Genomic DNA, 20018 nt, shown 5'->3' on the forward strand with positions numbered 1-20018 from the left:
GTTTTCCGTTTCAGTGGCCAGTCCTGGAGGAGAATTTCTACATTCCGTTGAAAGTCGCCGATTCGCCTGACTGTTTTTATGATAATTTAATCAATACTGATTTCACAGTGAAACTGCTTGAACGTAAAAGGGTGACAGTTCTCTTGCCCAACGTTGTTGCAAAATTGTTCAGAGTGCATATTGGTTCAAGTAATGTAATGTATGAAACACAGAATGTCTACCATATTTGCAGTGTGCTATTGATCAGTCAGGTTCATGGTTTTTTTGGTTGAGGTTTTGATTATGACATCATTGGTGAAGGTACTATCTAAATAAATAGAGCCTTCAGTGCATGAGACTGGTTTAATATTTTTAATATAAGTGACAAAAATTATTCTGGTGCAGCGTAAGCAGCAGTGCATTCAATGAAAGGTTTTGCTAAATTAACATCCCTTTCCCAAACATGAAAAATGTTATGCTGCCTGTGTGCGTGTGCGTGCGTGCGTGCGTGCGTGCGTGCGTGCGTGCGTGCGTGCGTGCGCATATATGTATGTATGTGTAGAAGTATAAGCAGGGCTGTCAATTAAACTTTTTTGAGACTGAGCATGGCTAGTAAAGAAAAAAAATGTATAAAGCAGAATGTTTATACATACTACATGTGGCACTATTTGCCCATTGAGTTGGACCCAGTCCATTTTTATACACCAGTTTCCATTTTGCACAGAAACCACAATGACATGACACCAAAATAAAAAAAGGAAAAGGATATTCCCATGATCGCAAATGGACGATATGACATGCTATGAAACTGTAAAATTGCCAGGGATTGATGGTATTTTCAAAGTGCCTTACTTGACAATAGTATTTGGTGGCCATTACCATTTTAATGTAGCAAGGTAATGATCATCTTGGCAATCGCTGAATGCCATTTCCAAGGACAGGTCGTGTGTAGAACATTATCTACAGTCTACATGGAATATTCTTCTTTTTTTTTAGTGCTGGGTCATTGAGTTCCAAACACTAATGGAAATTGGAATGTGCTAAGCGAAATGGTCCAGTTCGATTTGAGTGTTAAAGGGAAATTGTGGCAAAATTGCGGGAATCTCTCAGCACATTTAACAGGCAGATGAGTGGGTTTTAATTTCAGGCCCTGAGCGCGTGTGTGTGTGTGTGTGTGTGTGTGTGTGTGTGTGTGTGTGTGCGTGTGCGTGTGCGTGTGTGTGTGTGTGCGCGCACGTACATGTCTGCTTTTTGTGATATATATACAGTATTTACATGATCTCATGACATTTTCTATGGATGCATTTCTTGAAAGTTTCACTGTGAGTATGAAATTAACTTACAAGTGAATTAACAATAAGGAGGAGGAAAAGGTCAAATTTCACTTTTTAATTTGCATAGAGAATCTCATTTTTTATGAAGTTCTTGGAAAAGGGCAAATAATTGATTTTATTAAAAATGTGATCATGCCTCTGGTATTCTCAGCCTTTCTCATCATGTTTCAGCCACCCTTTATTGGCAGGGAGCCAGTAAAATAAGGGTGAATTAGAAGTAGTACAGGCATGTCCCAGCACCTTTATTGGAGTAGTATTTGTAGACTTGATGGGTACAAGTACAATTACTGCGCAAGATTAATGCAAAATGAAAATTCCACAATGTGATATTTGAGTTCATGAGTTCATATTCTCATTGATATTCTCCACAATGTGATATTTGAGTTCATGAGTTCATATTCTCATTGATATTCTCCACAATGTGATATCTCCCCCATATTTACCCCATGCAGTGCATTATGACTGAATGCGGTCATCTTCTTGGAATCTGTTTAATAATGGCTGCATTAGAGTTTTTTTTTTTTTTTTTTTTCTTTCAGAAATTGGTTGGAGAAGGGTGTTGAAATACAGAGGTGCATAACTGCATTTCTCAGATGGCATATCTGGGATCTCATTGCTGGGTGGGGGGGTGGGGGGGTGGGAGGGGAAGGAGGGGGGGCAGTCACAATGGGGGAGAGGTGTAGGCATCCAAGGCTAAGGCCAGCCCATCTGGCCGGAGTCTGAGGTCCTAAACATTTACATATAAAGCACTCTGTGGCTCCCTCTGCCCGCTGGTAGCCTTGACCCGCCACCCCCCCCCCCCCCCCAACCCCCCCACCTCAGCCTACCTCAGGAGCTTGGCTGAAAGCTGCAAATCAATAGTGAGGTCACGGCGTCATGCACCTTAATAAGAGAAGAGGAACAGTGATGTGTATTTTCACATGACACATCACCCCCCCTCCCCTCCCCAGCCACCAGCCCAACCCCCTTGACCCTGCACGCTCTATGGTAGGTGCCTGCCCTCAGGAGTCTTTAGTTCCACAACCTACAAACGGAGGAATACATTTCAGATATCAGTCAATGCACACTGATTTGTAGGCCCATTGATTTGTCACAGAAACAGTCCATTCTTGCCACTGCCATGAATGTATAGCAAGTGGTTTTGCGCATACATAAACAAGGTGAATCATTATTACGCCTATGTCTGAATTAATTTCATAATGTATGCACAAAATATACCAAAGCATCGTAAAATACACTGACTAATGTCTATTTAACATGCATCTTATATTTTAAGCCAGTTTTTATGTGTGTGTAAAACTGATTTTTAAATATTTTTATTAAAGCAGTACTCCATCAGGGTACAAAGATTGTCTTATGAGTCTATTTTAATCCTGCAGTTATGAAAGCAGAAGTCATAATCAAAGTTCAGCGCCACAAATCTACACAGCAAAAGAATCAATTATGATTTGCATTTTGTAGTTAAAACGAGTGGTGTAGACTGAAGAAACACAAGTCTCTCTGAACTGAAGTAGGAAAACAGTTTATACATCGATTTATTGGTGAGTGACGGGATGTTTCTAGATGAAAAATATTGATCTAGGTTCTGAAATTCAATGAAGAGGCTTTATCACAGGGGGTCCGGTGCGGGTGCGTCGTTTTGGGCCCTGTGAGCACAGAGTGCATGCATAATATGAAGACAACACTAGGGTTTAGTTTGTTACTTGTGGTTATGCAGTGTTGCGCCAGTGTTGTGACTCCCACAGCACCTGTGGGCTTGTTGGGGAGGGGGGGTGGAGGGGTGACATTCTGAGGGAAGGGCAGGCTGAGGGGTGTCATGCAGCGCAGGTCTGTGCCGGCTTGCAGCCAGGGACTCTGGGATTAACACTACAAATCTCTGAGATGGTGACAGCGAGAAGCTGACTGGTTAAAACTGGCGCACACAAGCGTGACCGCAAACGTACGGCGCAGAGAGGCACATGCGCGCACACACCTGCACGCGCACACACACACACACACGAACACACACACACACACACACGCACACACGCAGACAAAACTCCAGCCACATGTGGTTGAATGAGGATGTGGTTGTTTTTAGATAGACTTTCAGATGTCACAATATAGGTGTCAGAAGGCCATCATTCTCATATTACTGTTTTAATATAAATATGTAGTATGGCTGTCCTCATGACTGTCCATCAGGGGATCTAAAAAGATTCCAGGGCAAAATATGAAGCATTTTTCACATTTAAAACTGCTGAGTGTTTGAAATTGCAGATTACAGCTGGCTAATGCACCAATTAGGAAGCACGCAAATATTTGCAATCAGTCAGGATGCGAAGTCTCTTCATAGTGTTTTGTTCAATGAAGTGCAAACTTCATTACAAAGGATATTTCACGTGATTCTATTTGTTCGTACATGTATTGCAGTGCATATGTACCACTGTTTGAATGTGCATTAGTGCATGTGCTTGTACACGCGTATATGTATTTGCATGTACATGTGTGCTTGTGTTTGAATGTGTATACCTGTGCATCTCTGGGGGCAAAAAAACATCTGTTTCTTTATTATGGAAGTTACAGGCAATCATCTGGTAGGGAGAAAATGGAGGTTTCACCAGAGATATAGGAGCCAGCAGGAAGCTGAATTTATCTGCAAGCACCCACAACTCCCTCCTTAGCTTCTGAATCTAATCTGAGCATGCGACGGTGACTTTGCTATAAACTGATTTATCAGTGCTGTTTTTTGGCTGTCGAATAAGCCTCCTGATAATAGTTGTTGTATTTTCGTTCTTGTGCCTGTAGGATAATGCATAAAAAATTTCTAGTCTCGGGTCTGTGGCGCAGCAAGAAGAACCGCACCTCTCAAACTTTACAGTCTGCTCAACATCCTTGGCCTCCTTATCGCCCAGTTCCTAAAGAGTCCCTCCTCTCGATCATGTCTCTTCTCTACTCTGGCCCCCCCAGTGGTGGAATGCCCCCCCCCCATCCCCCACTGCAGTCAGGACAGCAGGAGTCACTGCCTGCCTGCCTTCCACTGCAGGCTGAAAACACACCTGTTTACACTGTGCCTTGGCTCAACCAACACACATCATAGCACCACACATTTTATTGGGATACACCTGGTATCAGATAGAAAAGAAAGCTAATGACCGAGAACTCTGCAGGTCCCTTGTCGGCGGCCTATACCCCAGTAGGGGTGCCAGGCGTAAGTAAGTACACATTTTATTATCTCTACGGTACCTATAACACCATGGACCTGATTTACTAAGACCTTTAGCATGTGCAAAACCTTTTAGCACACTCAAAACTAATTACACAACCGATGATTGGTGCGAAAACCAATACCATGACCAATCATTGGTCATGGTATTGGTTTTTTGTGTGCTAAAAGGTTTTGCACACGCTAAAGGTCTTCGTGAATTCGGCCCTTTGTCCTCTTACCCATTTGCTACTTAAAGCGCTACATTCTCAATCTCGCTCTTTCACCTTCAGTGACACTTAAAGTCATGTTGTTAGGTTATGTGTTCACACTGATGGCAGCAGCCATGCTTTTTGCCTTAAACGTTTTAAGAATTCAATTCAACGCTTTATTGCCACATCAATGTAGCAGTTGCTAAGAATTTGTCAGCGTGTGCCCACAGAACATAAATTATAGAAAGGCAGACACATCCTAGTTTCATGAAACAAACCTCTCCCTTAGAACCCTGCGCATAGAATAAGTGGATACGCTTATCATAAATGCTTCAGCACTTGAAGCAGAAAAGATCAATTAAAATTATTGCACACATGTTGGTTGCATGAGTAGCAAAGTGCCAGGTAGATTCAAATATTAATCCTATTGCTCAGTCCCATGTCATTAAGTGCTGTTGTGGACCTGTGAGGCATTTAAAAAGCATATTTCCTCATGGTATATGCTTTTCCTAAAGCATGATGTTCTGGGCTTTACAGTAATCTCCTAAGTCCTTTACCCAGGTGGAGTGGATCAAAAACGGGAGTGGCTGGGTATGTGTGGTCATGCAAAAATTTTCTGCTAATTTTGGGTGCGGTGCATAACTACGCTTATGTAACTTGCTGTGGATAACAGTGTCTGCTAAATGCCTAAATGAATGTATATGCAACAGTTGCTATTCTTTAGTCGTGCAAATTGTATGTGACACCACTAAAAGCCTCCTTGCAATGCACACCTCAATCCTAAATCTTTTTTTTAGTGTGTTTGTTTTGTTTCTATTGGAACAAGCAATGTTCATCAATAAAACAGTGTTTACTGGAAATTTTAGCTATGAGTTGTAAATTTGTTTTCACTCGGAGCACATCAGCCTGTAAATGCACATTTACAGGGCACAGGCTGTTCTTTCAGAAAAAAGAAACAGGCCTTTTAAAATTTCACCCTCTTTTTACTCTGCGTCTTCTCTGTGCCCCTGGAGGAAATACAACATGATTTAAATGGGCAGAAAACAGAAGAAATGATTCAATCCTGATCAAGTGTATCTTTGTGGCGCTGCTTAAAATGGTCACGCAAATGAAATCCAAAGATTAATTTGTCCTGGAATTTGCTGTTATCATGCAATAGCAGTGGAGCATGTGGCAGAGAGAATTTATGTGACTAACTCTCAGGAGGTCAGTTTGGATGATCCAAATATATTACCCCGTATATTCTGGCAGCAATGTGTGGTGTAAAATCACCCAACCCAGAAGGTTGCAGGCTTAATTCCCAGGTGGTTCGCTGCCATTGCTCCTCTGAGCCAAGCACTTAACCTGAGTTCTTTCAGCAAATATTCACTGATATAAATAAATGCAGGTTCAGCTGTGCAAGGCCCCTGGAATAAGGGCATCCTCCATAAATATGCTGTTTTAAATCATCATTAGAATTGGTCAAAAATGCACTGGGCCTTGTTCGCCAACTGCTGCTTTAGCCCTGGACAGGGCCAGGGTTGTAATCCCACTGTAAACTGTGTGGCATTAAAACTGGACAGAGGACCTTTCTGCGGGTAATTCCTCTGAAGCTATCAGGAGATAGTTGTGGAGGGATGTGTGTCAATCACTCCACCTGTGTGATGACACACACCTGGGGCGGTCAGTTGTTCTGACTTAATCATTTAGTCTCATCCTGGAAAATCCCCCGGTGAAATCCCCTAAAAAGTGTCACAGCAGTCATTAGGTGATCAGCTGTCAGTTTTCAGCTGTCACGACTCCATTGCTTTTTTTTTGATTGGTTGTGGACCACTATCGAGGCCGGAGAAGCACATAACACCGTCTTTACCTGAACCTTCCATCGCCTCTAAATCGACAGGAATGCTCAGTGGACACATACCCGATTCCATCATGTATTAAGACTAAATCAAAACGCTGTCCTCCGGCAGAATGCATTTCAGCTCCATTTATGTTGACCCCAGTCACCGCCGATGCGGTTTATGCTGATGCAGACGTACAGTTTTTGTGACTGCAAATGAATGTCTTACAGACCTGCCTAAGGATGGGCCAGCTCCATCTGCAAGTGTCTTAGAGATAATATGAACATTTTAAAATGAAACAAGTCCAGCATATGCCCCTGTTTTTTCCTAGCATACCAGGCAGTCAAGGGATCAGCCCCAGCATGCCTCCACAAGATATTCAAACCCTACATGCCAGCCAGACCCCTCCGTTCTGCTACCTCAGGACGCCTGGCACCTCCCCCTCTTCGCACCTGCGCTTCCCGAACACGTCTCCTGTCTTGTTCTGGCCCCACAATGGTTGAATGACCTCCTCGTGGAGGTCAGAACAGCTGAGACACTGACCCACTTCAAGCGACGACTGAAGACTCACCTCTTCAGGCTGCACCTCTCCCCATCCCTCCCTACCTCCCTGTAAATGACTGTAAGCTTAGGGTTGCAACTAGGTACCTGTTTTGTAGGTGACTTAGTTAATGCACCTGTCTTAACTATTGCTTGTATTTTTGCATAGACTGCGTTGTTGCTGTTCTCGTTTGTGTTAGTGTTAAACAGTTTAACCTTCAGGGTCCAAGTTGAACTATGCGGTTGTTCCCTGCACTTGGACCGGTACTTCTCTCTAAGGTTTTCGTCATACTTGTTCCTGGTTATGGTTATACATTTTGTTGTACGTCGCTCTGGATAAGAGCGTCTGCCAAATGCCTGAAATGTATTTTTTATGATACCAAGTCCAGTATCTGCCCTGGTTTTTTTATGGTACCCCCATCCCATCTGGGTAATTCTCAAGCAACCATGATGGAGGGCTTCTGGCATTTGACTTGGATCATAATTGACATCTGGTACCTGTTGGGAGTACTAGGATGAAACAAAGTTCTCATCATAATGAGAATCCACAAAGAAAATCTGTAATTCATTTAGACTGTAGACTAAGTAGTGTGACGAAGCTATCCTGTTGCTCCATGTATTTCAAAAATGGATACGAAAATGTTAGAGACAGAGGAGTATGTGTGGAGAATCCCACTTTTATTTCAAATGAGCTCTGGGGAAAATAGGCTTCACTGGGTTTCACGAACACAAAGCAGAAAAGCACTCTGAATTAATTAGGTCTCATGACTAACTCTCCTACATACAATGTTCTCTTATCCCTAGATAGATGTGTGAGCCTATAAACTGTGCGCACGCACACACACACACACACACACACACACACAACACAAACCCACACTAAACCCGCAGTATTTACATTCTACACAAGTGTGGAGCAACTAACATTTAGCTTCCTGCCAACCTGAAACTTCACACATCCCTCAGTTCAAATCACCTAATCTAAACGTACCACTTTCATAAACTCATAAGCCACTGATGGAACAGATGATGAGCCAACATACAGTGTTTAGCCAATGTCTGCCAGTCCGGGAGATCCCCTTATCCATCAAAAACCTGCCCTCCCTATGCCCTACAGAGGAAAATGTCCAGTGTTAATATAACTCTACCAGAGTATATTTGTATCCTATTGGGACCATACTGTATGAACTCTGTAAGCATTAATTTAACACTGAACATTTTACTGTGAACCAATGTGTGCGACAAATTAAAGGAAAGCCTTAAATAAATGAGTAAAGAAACATAAGGAATGCAGATGCTTCCATACGGTTGTACTACATGATACAGTTGAGCAATTAACATCCTAGCATGCTCTGTGGCATGTATAAAAATGCTGAGCAGGCCCAGTTTACCACAATTTTGGATCAAGATAGCAAGAGGAAAATATCTAAGTGACTTTGAAGGAAAGTTCATTATTGGGTCACAGATGTCAGAAGCTTCAGTCACAAAGACTGCTCAACTGGCTTGTGTTTCAATAGGAACAGCGACTAAAGTGACATTTGCGTTTAGATCTATGGGAAAGACATCAGTAAATAGGGCTGGAAGTTGTGGTCAGAAACACACATTCGATGACAGTGATGCTCATGCTTTAGTGTGATATGTAAGGAAAACAGAAGAGCAACTCTTCCTCAGTTGACTGCGAATGTCAATCTAGGACATGATAAAACTGTGTCAGCAAGAACAATACTTTGACAACTACATAGAGAGGGACATTATAGTAGGGTTGCAGTGCATAAACCCCTCCTTGCAAAGATGAATGCAGATTTGAGAGTTCAGTGGTGCAAAAACCATACGCAATGGTTGACAGAGATGTTGAAAAAAACTTATATAGTCAGATGAGTCATCCTTCACCATATTCTTCACAAGTGGGCGAGTGCATGTGTGGCGTACACCAAAAGAACGGTATAGGCCTGAATGCTTGACCCATACCGTGAGGGTTCTTTTATGCTGTGGGGGACCTTTTCCTGGCATGGTTTGGATCCACTTGTCCCCTGGGGAAGGGTCACTGTAAGTCAATACAAAGTTATTCTGAGTGATCACCTTTATCCTATGATAAAACATTTCTATGCTGATGGGAGTGGTCTCTTCCAGAATTATAATGCCCCCATCCAAGGACACTGAATGTTTTGATGAGTATGAAAATGATGTGAACCATATGCTATGGCCTTTGCAGTCACCAGATCTCAACCCAATTGAACACCTATGGGAGATTTTGGACCGACATGTTAGACAGCGCTCTCCACCACCATCATCAAAACACCAAATGAGGAAATATATTTTGAAAGAATGGTGTTCCATTCCTCCAGTAGAGTTCCAGAGACTTGTAGAATCAATGCCAAAGCGTATTGAAGCTGTTCTGGTGGCTTGTGGTATCCCAACACCCTTCTAAGACAATTTTGTTGGTTTTTCCTTTGATTTGTAATCTGTATATATATGCTCCTGCTTATAGGAAAACTTTTAAAGTAATAATAAGCGCGATAAAAATTGCTTTACCTTACAGCAGAAAACATCAAGTAATTTTAATTTATGCAAAAATGAAATATGAGAAACATAGCAGCACATGATGACTGGAAAGAATGTGTCAAATGGTTTGCTTTGACAAAAATGCAAACTTATGAGTATTATTGACTATTATAGGCCTACGTTCTGTTGACACGTTCAAGTAAATTTATATAGCTTTTGTATATTTTGTTAGTTTCTAAGAATATAAATCAGTACGGTAGCCGACTTAACTGCTATTGCTGTCTTACTCCAGAATTAATCTACTAATGATGCTTCAGCTGATTTTAACCACAAACTAGCCCACTGCGTTTCCTCGTGAATTTTTAGGTGCAGGTGCAGTCCATCGATTTTGAATACGTGCGAGTTTGGCTTTCACTACAGACTGCCTCGTGTTTCCCCCCCTTCCCTTTCCATGCGGGCAATTTTTTCATCCAGACCATTCTCTTCATATTTTCATCATGCTGTCCATCTGATGTGTTGGACAGCTGCGTCTCTTAGAAAATAGTATTTTTTTGTCCCAACGTGATCCCGCGATTTAAATTCTGAATTGCATTTTTTTTTTCAATCCTTTTTTTTCTGCCCGTTTCATATTATGGTTATCCTCATGTCTCCCAGAATCCAGAGAAGTAGGATGCGCGGGCTAACCAACTGATAAAGGGAAGCGGTAGCGTTTTATTCACTGCGCTCGCGAAAACCGCTGGCCGGTCAGAGAGGATGCTTTGCTTCGCTGTCAGTCGTCAGAGAAAAGGAGCGAAATAAACGCGAACCTGTGCGTCTCGAGTTGAGCGTCGAACTTGTGTCTCTTGCGAGTAAATAAAACCATCAAGAAACCTGTTCGTAATGGATTTCCTCGATTTTAAGGGATCATTACTGACGTAGGGATTGAAGAAGGATAACCAAATCCCCTTTTATAAATCTTTTCTTTAGAAGATTGCAAAGGTGGAGCGATTAGAGAACGCTGATGACGGACCTATTAATCCCATCAGTGCATCGAAGGCACCGACAGCGCTTGGGAACGTTTGGATGGGAATCAGGCGAATGTTTAGACGCGTTACAGTTTTATATGAAACCGGTGATTAATTGTCTCTTCTTATCCTGGAATGCTGAATTTTTACACATAACTTTCTTTTCCATTTGCCAGGGGGATTATCTGTAATATTATACATATCAGGTGCTGTTAAAATGATCTCTTTTATCCAGTTTTGAAATTTCTCAGTATATCAAGCCTTTCCACCAGGGAGTGTTGCCTATCTAAATGGAATTAGTTGAGATTGAAGTCCCTTGTCAAAGGAATAGACATGGTACATGGGCGCAGGTTGCTTCACGGTAAGTGTCCCTTTTCAGTTCGTTAAACTATTACACATGTTCACTTTAAAGCTTCGGGTAGTGCTGTACGGACGAAGCGCACTGTTTGTCTAGCGTTTCCATTGTAAACCCAGTGTTCTTTTCCCGTGTGGTCGATGAACAAACATCGTCAACAGAGAATAGGCTACAACATGCGGCGTCTTAGGTTCCCGTTTCTTCCTGACACGTACTGTATTACTAGCTGACCGGAAAAATGAAATCAGTCATTTTTTAATGAAATCATCTATGTAGGAGAGAAGTTGTCATTTTCTATTTGAATAGGCTAGTTTCAGACTGACCTCTATTTAAACAAATGGCAGAAGTTTAGATAGGCTTTTGCTAATTCATTCTGCAAAGGTGTCTCATCCTTTATAACACCCACATTTTGCTATTTAACTTATTGTACAACGTGTTATTATACGCATTAGTGAATAATGTACGTTCTGTTCATCTCCCTAAATCGCTTATGTGTAATTGGAACATTTGAAATGTCTAATACAAAGTCTGGAAAAATATTTTTGTGTTCATCCAGGTTAATCTAAAGTATTTGTCACTGTAGTTTTACATTTGTATAGTTCAGTGGGTTTAATCACCTCAATAGGGGATACAGTGAGAGACCATCATTCTTGAGCATTGTATAATTATGATATACGAGTTTCCCTTGGAAATGTGTAGACTGATTAAGTAGTATGTTAGCACTCAAATATATTTGCGCAGCAACAATAAATAAATAAATAAATAAAAATAAATCCCAGGACAACCTATGTTGTAAAGAAACGGATAGGAACTGATTTTGTAAATAAGGCTTCCCCTGTAGACATCATCGATGTGCTCAGTTGTCTGTACTGCGCTCTCCTATTGAAAACCGAAGAGAGACACCTCTTTAGTTTTGTTTCCTCCAATTTTCCTTTCGTCTTTTGTCGCAGTTATTGCGAGTCTCCTCGTACTTGGGTTGTCCGGGGCAACGAAAAAGACAGCAGGTAATGCATCCGTCTGTTCAGATTTACCATCCTGCAAGTAGCCATGACGTCGGCTACTGTAATTCATGCTTGTTGTTTTGATTGATGTTGCTTAAGAAGATGAATAAGGCATTCACACGTGGGATACGCCATTAATTACAATGTTTAATATTCAGTGGAGGCGGCCTTCCATGCGCAAAATAATATAGTAACCTCTGCCATTTTAACTCTGCTGGCGTTTCCTGTGAGCAACAAGATGCAAGCTAAGATTTTCTGTGTTTCGCAGTGACAAACAACTCCGGTGTGCAGCCGGCAGGTCAGTGTGGTACCTGGGTAAAAGAACCGGAAGGAGGGGTATTCACTTCTCCCAATTACCCCGAAAAGTACCCCCCAGAGCGAGAGTGCATTTACATTCTTGAAGGTAAATACAGGCTTTCTGTAAACACGTCACTGCTATCACTGGAAAACATATTTCTACTTTAGCTTTATTCAGTTTTGGGTTTTTATGCCATATATAGTGAAATTTAAATGGAACGTGAACTTTTTTTAAGGTGACACTTAGAAAATTAAGGTTGTGTTCCAACTCTTAAGAGAAAACTCATTATGCAATGCAAAGACACATTAGGCCATGCACTCCTTCATAGATAGACGATAGCATATCACTTTCAGCTTATTTAAATGTGTAATGTATTACCATAATCTAGTGCTTTTCTGATTCATTATCAGTACTACAAATTTGTTCTAAAACGGTTAGTATGGGATCATGCATTTTGATATACATTTTTTTGTTGTAAAATCAGCAATTTGTGAAATGTTTTCAGTTTTATGACAACAAGGAAGAACTGTGAACTTCATGACACAATATCATATGTTATTTATTCTTTTCAGTGAAAGGCTTGATGTTCTACAGAATGCAGATATAAAGATCACATTGCAGAATTTCTGTAGAGAAAACTGTGGAATGTCCACCCGGATATATTAATATTCTCTATCATTGTCTTCTAGCTTCATGTTACCCAGCATGGGGAATGATGTCAATGGTATCTTAAGGTTGCTAATTGTGAATCTATGCTTAATTAAATGGTATTCCAGTTGTAAATTTATGAATTGAACTCACAACAGCAATATGAAAACGTAATATCCCCTTAAGGTGCTATATTGCTAAATAAGTTACCAGATGTAGTTGGTGATGTAATTTTTAGTAACAAATAAAAAAAGTTACCTTTGAGCAGTCAATCAATCTGTTCAATAAAGTTTGTTATATTTGTCCACTTTTGTTAACCTGAAACAAATGTAAAAATGTTTCTATGGAATCAACTGTCAATTTTTTTACAGGCTGAGTAGTGGAATTCTACATTGTGAGAAGCATATTTATTTTTGCCTACATTTTATGCTGATGATATCAACAAGAACCTAATATGTATGTAAAAAAGTGTAAGACGCTGTGGATAAGAGTGTCTGCTAAATGCCTGTAATGTAATGTAATATGTGTCCGGTTAATCCCAATGTCTTTTTTGCAAATAGAATCATTTGAACTCAAACTGTGTTGAGTAAAACCAGGTAATCATATTCAATCATGTTTTTATCCGATTTACCTTTCAGTGCCTTACCTGTTATGTCTCCTCCATTTCAGCTGCACCCAAACAGTGCATCGACCTGTACTTTGATGAGAAGTACTCGATAGAACCCTCGTGGGAGTGTAAATTTGACCACATCGAAGTTCGGGACGGTCCTTTTGGCTTCTCTCCGATAATAGGGCGCTACTGTGGCCAGGAAAGCCCGTTGTACGTCAGGTCCAGCGGTCGGTACCTGTGGATAAAATTTGTTGCAGACGGTGAACTGGAGGCCATTGGATTTTCTGCAAGATACAATTTCACCCCGGGTAAGAGCTTTAGCGTTCCATTTTTATTTTGTGATCTCGTTGCATGAAATGTGTAAAGGTTACGAATGCCATGAACTGTGAGCACATAATAAACAACACACATAGAATTGTGATACATGCCAGTAATCATATACAGTACACAACACACAAGAACATATAGTGAGGTGCACATGTTTCAAAAGTCTATGCTTGTGCTGAACCCACCTTCTTGATTATTATTTGAAGCATTGAAAGGTGCCTAAATCTCACACAGGTAAGTACATGACAAATTTCCACCCTTCTTGTGAAAAGAAGGTACTTGTCTGTATGTGCATTGCAATGCTTAAATACACTGGACCAAGAAAGGGAAGGGGAAGATTCAGAATATTGGTCACAAGTTATTTCAAATCATTTCCATCAACAAGGCAGATGAGGTTCAGGAGCAGGAGCCTGTTAGCCTGTTTTTTTATTGTGCTGGCAGAAAAATAGTGCCCAGAATACAAATAAGGAGGCAAAAGCAGTAGACGAAATGGAAAAGTATGTATGGCTTGAAATAAAATTAAAATACATCCCATTCAATAATGTTCAGTGATGTTGTTTAATGGCATGTCTCACACTGTTACTCACACCACTGGCTACAGTTAATGTCTCAGAATTTTTATGTTTATGAAAAAATGGTTTTCACAAATACAAATAGTTTAAGAATACAGCAGATACAGTGCTCTACATAGTTTTCAGTGGAAAGGAAGATCTAAATGGGATTTTTAGCACCACTTGCCAAACAGGAAAACGGTAACCATGCACACACCACACACTTACACACATGCAATACTTCTTTCTCTGTGATTGTTCAGAAGTGAAAAAATTGGGGGGAAAAAGAGTAAAAAGGGTGTTTAGTATTTCTTCATTTTTAGCCGTGGTTGCTGATATTAAGACTGGTTTGAGTACAGTGACAAATATCAGTACGAGTATCATTAACCCATATCGTTAGACCAGTTACACTACATTTCCAAAAGTATGTGGACACCTGAACATCACACCCATATGCACTTGTTGAACATCTCATTCAAAAACCATGGGCATTAATATGGAGTTGGACCCCCCCCCCCCCCTTTCTGTAACAGACTCTACTCTACTGAGAAGGATTTCCAGTAGATTTTGGAACATGGCTGCGGGGAGCCATTGAGCCACAAGAGCATTAGTGAGGTTGAGCACTGATTTCTGAGCGTAAGGCCTGGCTTGCAGTTGGCATTCCAATTAATCCCAATGATGATTGATGGGGTAGAGGTCAGGGCTCTGTGCAGGCCAGTCAAGTTGTACCCCACCCCAACTCAGCACACCATTTCTTTATGGACCTTTCTTTGTGCGTGGGGGAATTGTCATGCTGAAACAGGAAAGGGCCTTCTGCAAACTGTTGCCACAAAGTTGGAAGTGTACAATCTCTAGAATGCCATTGTATACTGCAGCATTAGGATTTACCTTCACTGTAACTAAGGGGCATAACCCAAACCATGAAAAACGTCCTCAGTACAGCCCCGGGCCACTACAGTTGGCACTATGCATTCCGCCAAACCCAGATTCATACGTCAGCCTGCCAGACAGTGAAGTGTGATTCATGACTCCAGAGAGAATGTGTTTCCACTGCTCCAGAGTCCAATGGCGATGTGCTTTACCCCACTCCAGCCAATGCTTGGCATTGCGCATTGTGATCTTTTGGGGCAGCTCTAGCAACGAGGAAATTTGACAAACTGACTTGTTGGAAAGGTGGCATTCTGTGACAGTGCCACGTTGAAGGCCACTGAACTCTTCAGTACTACCCATTCTACTGCAAATGTTTGTCACTGGAGATTGCATGGCTGTATGCTTGATTTTATGTGCCTGTTAGCAATGGGTGTGGCTGAAATAGCTGAAAACACTCATTAGAAGGGGTGTCCACATTCTTTTGTACATCTAGTGTATCATTTAACTCATTTCACACCTGATAAATTCATCACGTGCAGTATACATGTACATGCAAGTATGGGGTATTGAATAAGTTATTTAAGGTGTAGTTTCTGTCAACATTTCTCGTTAACTATAAAGTCTTTTTTTCCAATTTAATTGATTTAGGCAAGTTCAGCTCTTGCCAGAATGAATGAAAAAAAAATATTTCTATTGAAATAGCATAGCACTTTCATTTAGTTGAGAATGAAAAGTGAAGGACAAAGGTACCATTGAATGCCGTCACCAAGATGCCATTAGCCATCACTGAATTGACGGTAGTGCTGTACAGCAAATGTTTTGTGTGATTTCCCTTAGCATTTCTACTGATTATATATAGCTCTGCACTTAGATAGATAGAGGTTAAGGACAAACTGCTCTGCAGTCTGATCTGCTCGCTCTAGTTTGAAGTCCTTCCTGGATGTACGTGTGTGTTCATTATCAAGGCACTGCTTGAGAAATGCCCCATGGCCTTTGGTGAGTTGTGTTTTGCAGGCCAGAAATGGTGTATGACTAGATTTGATTAGAAAACCTTACTATCCATTAAAATGTTTCATAAAATGTAAATTCCCCTTTGATACTTGGGAGTGTAAATACATCAGAGTGCACAATGCACGACTACAGAGAACAGCATCACACAGTGCGAAATGGCATGCTCTAACCCCTCAGGTTTATTTTCATTTGGGGAGAGTGAATCCCATTGAGATAGAAATCTCTTCTTTCAGGGGAGCCCTGGCCAAGAGGCTTCAGCATGAACAGACGAACGGCATAAAACATGAAATCGCGCAACACGGCACAGTACAAAACAACGGCCATAAACCAGAGTCTTAATGACTTCACAGGTCGCTAGCACCTTATCTGTCAAAGCAAGAACATCCAGTATCTCAGGTTTTTATGGCTCCAGATCTAGTACCTGATTAGAATAGTGACAGCAGAAGGGGTTTATAGTGCTTATAGTCGTTTTGCTACGCCAGTTGGATCCTAAATTTGTTACCTGATGGTAGTTGGTGGAGTTGGGGGTGCGGGGGAAGGGGGGGGGGTGTGCACAACAAATATGAGGAGACAGGTGAGGTAACCTTACAGTACTGGGCCTTGCCAGGTTGACACTCCAACATGACATGAGATTCCCCAACTTCCAGGGTTGTGTTTTGCAAATAAACCAGTGGAAAGCTTACTTCTGATGAATCAGGATCTTATATTGATGTGGTTCCAGTATGGAGGTGATGATTCGAGCCAGCTCAACCTGCTCTTATAACACAGAAAAAATGTGCTAGTCCTACAAACTGCAACTTCTTTTCCAGAGCGATGAATGGGGGTGTCTGGGGTCAAGATTCCTGGTGAGGGGGAACCGGGAAACCACAGGCCCGATGTAGCCCAAGCCCAATATGTGGGAGTTTTCTGTTCAATTTATTTCTGCTTTACTGCATAGGGGAATTGGTTTTAATGAATCCGAGAAACAGGTTTATGTGTGAGGTTAGGCTTCCCTCAGGGCTTTGCACTTGCGCCTTGATTCAAGCTGTCCACAGTAAACCGTCTATTAGCTTTGAGTAACGATTTCTTTAATGCCTTTTTATTTCTTAAAAAACATGGGGGGAGTCGTGGGGTTCACTGTCAGTGTAATTAATGAAACTTTATGTTCTGCAAGAAGTGAAAAAATAGGTTTGATCGAATATTCTGGCCAAAATTTGTAAGTCAAACTTCACTGCACTTTACTGGTTTTCGCCTTCAGAAGTAACTATGGTTATCTCATGCCATATTTGAAAGGATAGAATAAGACAAAAACAGTCATAGGTACTGTCGATTTCATGTAAATATTTCAGAATTATTTCAGCATTATTTCAGCATTTTCAAAAACCAGGAGTTATACAATAGAAAAGTTATTTCGCCTGTTATCTTTCTGGAATCAAGCCATATTTTTTGATCTGGGGCCACAATCAAGACCAAAAAAAAAAACAGCTTACAGCTGTTGAAAATGATGAGCATCCTAATTTTTTGGGACACCTGAGCTGATTTCCTTGCTTAATTCCTTGGAATTGGATCGATTTTCCTGAAGGGGACGGAGTGTGAACCCGGCCCGTCGTGTGGGTGCCAGTGGGGGCCCGCGAGCGTTTTTTCGGATGGCGACGCGGGACGTCTGAAGAGAGAGCACTTGTTATCTCTGAAGAGTAGCGCGCTAGCACAAAGGCCGTCTTTCTCGCTCTCTCCCTTTGTCTCGCCAGCTGCCAGGAAGGAAGGAGGAGGCGCGGTGTGAAGACGAAGCCATTCCAGGGATTAAGGAATAAACCGAGGGCACGCTCGCGCACACGCACGCACGCACACGCGCACACACACGCGCACACACACACACGGGCACACGCACACACGCACACGCACGCACGCACACACGCACACACACACACGCACACACACGCACACACACACACACACACACCGTGTTTTCAGAATGCGGCGCGTGTAATCAGTCAGCGCGCGCGAGCAATACCCCGGCGCAGTATACATTACCGCTGCAACTTAACGCCGAGCAGAATAACCTTGAACAGCCAAGCACCGCGCGGTCCCCAAAGAGTGGAGGAGGTTGGTATTCATGCGGAAGACAGATTAATCCCACAGAGGGAGGAGCAGTTGTTGTTGTTCAGTTACTGAAGAAAAAATGTGCCGTGTCCTGGATGAGCCGGGCTGGGAACCGAGCGGCACCAGTATGAATTTTTGATTTAGGGGCACTGTTGCGCTCCCTTGAGCCAGGAATTCAGCCCTCCGCAATGGCCCGACTGTGTAAATTCGACAGCATGTGTAATGTGTACTAGCTTCATAAACCATGCCATTTGCATATGGGTGTCTTACATTCATGAGAGCAAATTACATTCATGAAGTGTGGAGTCGTGTGTTTGCAGGTGATATAGCGCTGATGAAACCCTAGCGGTTAAGTGGGTCAGCTCAGGATGTCAGGTCCTTGGTTCCATGGTCACATCACTCCATCATAACTCTGGCCTGCCCTGAGAATGACCTTCCCATGATGACATTGTGTGATTGTGACATGTGAGTGTAACGACGGGCAGCAGCGAGGTTGTTTGTGTTCACCTTGCAGTTATGTTATTATGCAAAATAGGCATCTCCAGCACCTAAATATACTCAACAAAAAGAAATCGGTGCCAAACTAATATAAATGTGGGCACTGAGATGGTTTTACAGATGATTACAGTTTACCTAGAATCTAGAATCATGCACCATTTTCTTTAAATTTGATTCACAAATAAGTGTAAATGTCTCTTTTCTTTCCTCAAATTGCTCATTAATCTCTAAATAGCTCAAGCAATCTTGACTAAGTCTTGTGATCCAATCATTGTGTTGCGTGTTAATAGTTTTTTTTTTTGGATAAAAAATACAGTAGGTTGCTTCACTGTCTGATCATTAAGGAACACAGGTGAAATTTAGAGCTCTTCAACATACCATGCTACAGTCACATATGCTTCTTTGCTTAATGCCTGGTTTGCATCCACATTCATGATGTATGCACAACATTCTGGAACCTTCTGCATCCTTCCTTCGCAGGAACACCTTGCATGTTACATTCACTCTGACAGAGTTAACTCTGACAGAAATGTCTGAATTGCTAAGGCCAGGTAACCAAGGAAGCATTTTGCGTCCTCAAGTGCTTCCTGTGGTGAAGTACGCGTGTAAGTGTCCTTATTTGGAAGACTTGAAATCCCTGAAACCAGGTCTAAGGAAGATTTGTGACATGTACTGTAAGCAGATAAATTAGTTGACATGCAGAAGTGACTAATCTTGTGCCTTTGGAGTGTAAGTAGAGCGTAATTGAATGGCTCTGTGAATGTTTCCAAACGCCCCTTTTTATTTCTTGTGTTCTGTTGAGCCAGGAAAGGAATTGATAAGGAACTGAAGGGCCTTAAACACATTGTTATATTTCTGATAGCTAACCCGAGAAGTGTGCAAGAATAGAAACAGTGCAAGGTTTTTAAAGTATTAAAACTGGTGTAATGAGTGCCTCCCACGTTTTGTTTTTGTGAAAGCTCTTTTCTTAAATTAGCAGTGGCCTACACATTCATGAGTGTGACTTAACAAGAGTAGTCAGTTTGAACATAGTGAAATTAAGTTTCAGCAACATTGTAATTATGTTCAGAAAAATTGAATCCCAGTATCTTCTTTTTTTATCAACCTTTTCACAGTGTTTTCTCATTTTCCTCCCATATGGCGAACAGGTAAACACAGGAAGTCTTTAGATGGTCAATGTAAGTCACAAAGTTCC

General features: G+C 41.6%; 1 protein-coding gene across 5 annotated transcripts in view; it reads left to right on the top strand.

Annotated features, from left to right (window-relative positions):
* Positions 1-10019: 10019 nt before the first annotated feature.
* LOC118234640 (neuropilin and tolloid-like protein 1) overlaps positions 10020-20018 on the top strand; it is a 45782-nt gene continuing 35783 nt past the window's right edge. For 4 of the 5 annotated variants that reach the window (XM_035431323.1, XM_035431324.1, XM_035431325.1 and 1 more), the window contains exons 1-4: positions 10021-10936; positions 11881-11934; positions 12200-12334; positions 13547-13795. In XM_035431323.1, coding sequence (XP_035287214.1) covers positions 10909-10936; positions 11881-11934; positions 12200-12334; positions 13547-13795 — 466 coding nt within the window. In that variant the 5' untranslated portion in view covers positions 10021-10908. Of the gene's footprint in view, positions 10937-11880; positions 11935-12199; positions 12335-13546; positions 13796-20018 lie in introns of all 5 variants that reach the window. The other variant, XM_035431322.1, reaches the window with a different exon arrangement.

This window comes from Anguilla anguilla, chromosome 8 (genome assembly GCF_013347855.1).
Source record: "Anguilla anguilla isolate fAngAng1 chromosome 8, fAngAng1.pri, whole genome shotgun sequence".
NCBI classification, from domain to species: domain Eukaryota; kingdom Metazoa; phylum Chordata; class Actinopteri; order Anguilliformes; family Anguillidae; genus Anguilla; species Anguilla anguilla.